General features: G+C 60.7%; 1 protein-coding gene across 1 annotated transcript; it reads left to right on the top strand.

The window, feature by feature from the left end:
- The first annotated feature begins 2163 nt into the window (after window positions 1–2163).
- On the top strand, window positions 2164–4089 carry LOC100432207 (uncharacterized). Its single transcript, XM_054538145.2, is given in 5 exon segments — window positions 2164–2254; window positions 2699–2938; window positions 3339–3537; window positions 3539–3944; window positions 3946–4089. Coding segments are annotated over 5 exon segments (1080 nt in total).
- The last annotated feature ends 2597 nt before the right edge of the window (window positions 4090–6686 follow it).

The following is a 6686-nucleotide window of genomic DNA, read 5'->3' as shown; positions in this document are numbered from 1 at the left end:
CTTCCCTCACATCTTGGGGGGGTGACGCTGGCTGTGGTCTGGGACCTCAGCCGGGGCTGTCAGCTGGAACCTGGCCTAGGGCCTGGGATTCCTCCCAGCATGGGACCTCACAGTAGCTGGACTTGGACGTGGTGGCTCAGGGCGCCAAGCAAGTGTCCAGCACGCCAAGCCAAGGCTCCATCACCATTCACTCCAGAGCCTGAAAAGAGGGAAGGCAGCATCATAGAGGGGCTGAAGAACAGGCACCCCGGAGACAGGCTGGCTGTGGGACCTCTCAGGGCCTCCGTTTCCTTATCTATAAGATGGAGGTAATAATTGATGTTCACGCAAAGCTGTTACGAAGATTAAGCCCGTGCTGCAAGGTGGCGCCCTCAGAGCAGAGCCTGACGCATCCACGGTCCATGCCTCACAGGTGTGTGTTGCTGGAAATATTATCCTGAGGGGAGCTCCTAAGAGGCAAGGTATGGACACACCTGTGGGAGGGGAGGCGGGAACCCAGGGAAGGGAGAGCCTGCAGCCTCGGGGGTGGGTGGTGCAAAGCCTTCCAGGGGCCAGGGCAGCCTCCACGTGCAACGTCACATTTCAGCTGTGCCTCAAAGTCCATATGGGGGGATCCAGCTTGGGGACACCATGAGCAAGGGCTTGGTCAGCCCCAAATCAAGGCAGGTTCAGAGAATGGGAAGGGGCTCCACTCAGCTGAGGCCATGGCCAGTGGAGAGGGTGGCCCCGGCCCTGGCCCAGTGGGTCCTAGTTAGGGCTGTGATGATGATTTTGATGTTTGAGAACATGTGGCAGGCCCAGCAAAGTGGCTTCAGGTCAGCTCTTCCGTTCCAAGCCCATTCCCCTGTCCCACGGTCACTCCTTTACTTCACTGTTGCCATCCTTAAACAGGGCAGAGGCAGTGTGAGCCCATTAGGACATAGGTGTGAAATAACTCCCAAGAGGCTGTGTGTAATCCCAGTACTTTGGGAGGCCATGGCGGGAGGATCATTTGAGCCCAGGAGTTCAAGACCAACCTAAGCAACATAGTGAGATCTTGCCACTAAAAAACATTTTAAAATCTAGCTGGGTGTGGTGGCACACACCTATAGTTCCGGGAGGCTGAGGCGGGAGGACTGCTTGAGCCCAGGATGTCGAGGCTACAGTGGGCTATGATCATGCCATTGTATGATCATGCAATTGTATGATCACCAGGCTAGGTGACAGAGCAAGACCCACCTCTTTAAAAAAAAAAAAAAAAAAGGCTGTGTGGACCCAAGTATGCACATGTGTGCATGTGTGTGCGTATGTGCATGTGTGTGTGCACACGCATGTGTGTGTGTCTGTGTGTAACAATCAGGGCCATCACGTTGTGGGCCAGCCAGCATGTCAAGTCTGTATGTGGGGCGCCCTCTGCAGTTAAGCAGTGCACAACCCATGCAGCCGTACCTGGCAGCCCTGTGTGTGGACTGTGGGACCCTCTGCTAGGTAACCTCCCTGACACCAGGCCCAGGCCCCGCCTCCCAGCCCTTCATGCCCTGCCTGCGGGAGCTGCAGACCTGAGCTCACCACTCTACAGGCTCTTTTCTCTCTGGTGAGGCTGCTCCCTGGGTCTCCGGTCCTGGCGTGCCCCTCCTGCAGATGCTGTGGGGACAGCAAGGTGTAGGGCGGTGTGACCTTGGCTCTGAGACTGGCTAGGCCCCTCATCTGTTACCTGAGTCATGGAATTCTCCAGAAGTGGGCAGGGCTGAGGCCTGGAGCCAGGAGAGGTGAGGTCATGGGTTGTGTCTACCATGGGCCCTGCCATCAGGCAGGGAAGGGTGTGTCCCCTCCGTGGGGTGTGGCAGCTGAACCCAGGTTTCCCGGAGCTCCTGGCTTTGACCTAAGCCCGAGCGTCCCTCCCGCAGGCCGGAGCTTTCTCGTTGGTGCTGCACCTCCATCCGGGGCTACATGTCCCCTCCACCTTTCTCACCCAACACTGGACGGCAGGGAAGCCCTGTGAGGGAAGAGGGGGTGAGTTAGGGCCCTGGGGGCTGCGTGCTGCAGATGGAGGTGGGGGACCACACTAGCTGTGCGCTTTGCCTGGAGAGGCAGGGATGGGATGTCCTGGTGAAGGGCTAGAGGGGTAGCCAGGGCCTAGCTGTGGCAGTGGGGGCGGTGGCACTGGACTCCAGTGTGGTGAACATGCCGACCCTGGAGGGGTCTGAGCCGGGGCATGGCTTGGCAAAGGTCATGGTGGAGCCGGACAGCTGTGTGGGAGAGGAGGGGACGCCAGGTTAGGCAGGGCCCTCACAGGCAATTGCAGCCAGGCCCTGACGACTGCAAGGGTTCCCATGCGGGATCCGGGATCCACACTGGCCAAGCCCCCTGCCACTCTCCACACACCTCACCCTGCCTCAGTCACTCTCCCGCCAGCTCCGAAACAGAGGGGAAACTGAGGCCTCAGGAGGTAGCTCTGGGCCCCGGGTCACACAGGGATTGCAGGGGCTTGGACCCAGCTTCCCCAACTCCAGAGCCAGCACCTCTTTCCCCTTGCCTGCCACGCGGCCGCCTCTGTCCCTCCGGGTGGGATTTGGCTCCAGGTGATGGCCTCAGGCTGGGCGCCCGGGAGGACGTCAGTGGAGGGGGTGGCGCGTTTTGGGGCCGAGGGGAGATGAGGAGGCTGTTTTCAGGCATGCTGAGTCTGTAGTGGGGATGACACACCCCTGTGGACATGCAGAAACCACCGGAGACATAGGTCTGGACTCGGGAGAGGCCATGACTGGGGCTTCCACTGTCAGCTCCCCAGAGGCAAGAAAGACAACTTCAGGCCACCTGAGCCTTCAGGGGATTCAGAGAGCAGAGGTGCCAGGATGGGGGAATGGGGGTAGGGTCTGTGGGTTGCCAGACTTCCACCCCAAACCACAGCAAGCCACCACCAGGGAACCTGGTTTGGGGTCTGTGACGATCTACCGCAGGGGTGAGGGTGGAAGAGGCATGGGGCACAGGGTGAGGGGCAAAGGGCAGCCTCCCTGGGCGGAGAAGAAGGCCAGGGGTGGGGGAGTCTGCATATCCACCCAAGTCCCCTGTCCCTAGGGCCGGCCACGATTCCTCCCGCCCCAGAGCTGCTGGGGGATGCCGGGGCAGGAAGCTGGGGTGAGGGTTACAGCCAGGGCAGCCTGATGGCAAGAGAGGCCATCCCCTCCTGCCTGACACCCCACTCCTGTGTGGAGCACATTCATGGTCGTCACCCCGGTGCTGCCTGGGGACCAGCTCTTCACGCTCAGCAGTTATAGCAGGAGCCAGGCTGCTGGGACACAGTGGATGGGTGGCCTGGGGGACCTTGAAGCATTTTTCCTCACTCAGTCCCAGACTCACAGGGATCCGTGCATGTATGTGCACACACACACACATACACACACACCACACATCACACACACTCATTCACACACACACACCACACACACTCATTCACACACATACCACACATCACACACACTCATTCACTCACACCACACACCACACACATCACACATGCTCAGTCACATTCACTCACATCACCGCACATCACACACACTCATTCACTCACATTCACACTCGCTCACACACACTGACTCACTCGTACTCACACACGTGCACACACTTGCAGCCAAGATAGGGCTTATGTCATGGGACCAGGGGGACTCCAGGTGGGAAGGGGGTTCCCTGGCTGGGTGTCCTTGAGGGAAAGTTGCACTTCAGAGCTGTGGCCTGCAGCCAGAGAGGACAAAGACTGTGGAAGGTCATCCAGCCTGTCGGGCGGGCCAGGGCTGGATGGCAGAGCTGTGTCCCCCATACCCCCAGGCTCCCGGCTCATTTCCCCGCTGTTCTCCCGCCTCTGCTTCCCTTCAGGATGGCACCGCCAGGCCTGAGACACTGGTGCCCCAGAGCCCAGGCCTGGAGGTGCCCCTTGCAGGTGTGTGCCCAATGCCAGGGGCGTGACTGTGTGCTCTGGGGTGGCCCCGCCTGAGGACCCTACCCCAGAGACTGGTTCCCCAACCTGCACCCAGAACTCCAGTCCCTTGGCGGGCAGGAGTCCCCCCCGCCCCTGCCGTGGCCTGGACCATTCCCCAGCCATGTCCTGGGCGGTGAGGAGATGAACCAGACAGCCCTCTGCAGAAGGCCTGCCCCGAACGCCCCAGCTGGCGGTCCCCTGCTCACGCCTGGCTGCGGGGGTCTGAGGTGTCGGAGGAGCCGGCAGATCCTGGGGCACAGCAATCCCCGGGTTGAGGATCACTTCCCGGGACACTTCAAGTCCCTGCTCTGTCCTTTCCCAGGACGAGGACACGCCCTCTCTAGACCTCACTCCGTTTCTGCGCTGTTTAATAGAAGCCCCCTCAGGCGGCTGCTGTGGAGGTTAGATGTGAACATGCGTGGAGAGGACTTGGTAGCGCTCTCGGTAGTGGAGGCTTAGCAGATAACACCGTTAACCCCAGGCCCAGGGTACAGTGGCCTCTGTCCCTCAGCCATGGAGGCTGAGCTCAGGTCGGGGATGAGAATAAGCGAGGCCAGGGCACCCCCAGGCCAGGGATAGAGACCTGGCCCAGGTCTTTGCCACCAGGGAACCCTGCTCATCCTTGTAGGGTGCGAGGGGCAGGGTCTGCCGGAGGAGGGGCCTGCTGACCACAGCTAGGGAGATGCAGAGGTTTCCTGGGGTTACCAGCCCCCAAGGGCAAAGCCACCCCGGAGGTGGGGACATGGCGGCCCTGGAAATGAAGATGGCGGCCCTGGAAATGAAGCGAGGCTGCCTGGGCCTCTCTTCCCTCACCCTGAGCAGGGCCATTGCTTCGTAAAGACTGGCAGAGCTGCCTCAGGGCCTCTGGGCCAGCCAAGGCCTGCTGAAGGGGCCTTAGGAGCTCACGGTTGCACGAAGCCCAGCGCCTCCTGGAAAGGCCCAGACTCAGGCCCAGACCCAGGCCCCTTAGGCATCAGGAGCTCAGCTCGGCTGCTCCTGCAGGCGCGCCTGTCCGTTCCCTCTCCTGTGTCTTCCTGGGTTCATGCCACTCCTCAGACTCCCCAGAGTGGGGGCAAAGCCCCTGCCTTGGTTTCCCCAATAGTGCCTGGCCAGGTGGGGCAGGTCTGCAGCAGGGGAATCCCCTGGGAGGGCAGCATTGTGACCCCATGGGTGGGAGTTGGGGTGGTGCAGGCGGGGACCGTGGAGGCAGCGTGGACCCTGCACCCGGATCCACCTTAGAAAGGAGCCGGCCAGGCCAGGGGCGGTGGCTCACGCCTGTAATCCCAGGACTTTGGGAGACCGAGGCGGGCGGATCACGAGGTCAAGAGATCGAGACTATCCTGGCCAATGTGCTGAAACCCCGTCTCTACTAAAAATACAAAAATTGGCTGGGTGTGGTGGCACACGCCTCTAGTCCCAGCTACTCGGGAGGCTGAGGCAGGAGAATCGCTTGAACCCGGGAGGCAGAGGTTGCAGTGAGTGAAATCACGCAACTGCACTCCAGCCTGCTGACAGAGCGAGACTCTGTCTCAAAAAAAAAAAAGAAAGGAGCCGGCCTAACTGGGCCTTTTTGTGCTAACAGCCCTGATTTCCATGGGTTTGGTGGAGGGAGCAGGGGGCCTCCTGCTTCTTGAGATCCTCTGCCCACAGGGTGGCATCTATGGGTGGACCCTCTCCCTCCTGGGCCTCAGTTTCCTCCTCCTGCAAGTTGACACCGGCCTGGGACGCCTGGGGCCGTCCCCATGAGCACTGAGGTCATGGCTGGGAGGCCACGAGGCTCCCCCAGGAGGACGCGCCATAAATACCTCCTTGGCCTCATTATCTTCATTAGAGCCCGGGAGCCCAGGCGTGCAGAGCTGAGCAGGCAGGGCGCGTGAGTCACCTTAAAAGAATGCCCCCCTCCACACACACACACCCTGGATGTAGGAGAATGGGCTTCCAGCGCTGGAGAGGGCTCCCCCGAGTCCCCCAGCCCTTGACCCTGAGGTCTCTCCTGCTCCACCAGCCCCTCTCGCTTATCTTTTATCCCTCTCCTCCCTGAACACACAAACACACACACACACACACACCTCTCACCTCTACCTGTAAACCCAGGGGAGGAGCATCCACTGTGTGCCACAGCCAGCAGTGACAATGCTGCCGAGGGTGCTGAGGGGCCAGGGGTGGCCTGGAGGGAGAGAGGGCTCTCCGGGTGAGGTGCCTCCTGAGGAGGAACTAGGAGAGAGGGAGAAGGCATGGGCAGAGGTAAGAAGGGGTGCTGTGCCTGGAAGGGGTACCTGGAGGTAGGCAGGGTGAGAGAGCTGGCCGAAGTGCTGGGAGTGACAGCAGCAGGGGGACAGTCCCTTCTCTGGTCCCCCACAGCTCCCTGTCTGGTCAGGCGTAGGCCCAGCCCATCAGCATGTTCTGAGCTGGTGACAAGAGACCCACAGCCACCCCAGCTTGGCCCTGCCAGCCCCTTTTCCCTCCTCAGACCCCGTGTATCTGAGGCTGTGAACTGACAGCTTTCCCTCCCTCCATTGTTGGTTCCCCTCTCAGCCCTCCTCAGTCTTCCCCCACCTCGCCCCCTTCCAGGCTGTGTCCACTCACAGGCCAGGGCACTGGGCCCTGCCCCAGCCCCAAGAGCCTCAGGGCTGTGATGGGTTTTTATTTTTATTTTTGGTGTGGGAGGGTATACGTTCACGGAGACAAAACTCTCCCCTTCTGAGACTTGAGTGGGAAGACTCCCCTTCTGAGA

This window comes from Pongo abelii, chromosome 17 (assembly GCF_028885655.2).
Source record: "Pongo abelii isolate AG06213 chromosome 17, NHGRI_mPonAbe1-v2.0_pri, whole genome shotgun sequence".
NCBI lineage: Eukaryota > Metazoa > Chordata > Mammalia > Primates > Hominidae > Pongo > Pongo abelii.
The sequence above is the reverse complement of the archived record's forward strand: the minus strand, read 5'-3'. Positions and strand labels throughout refer to the sequence as shown.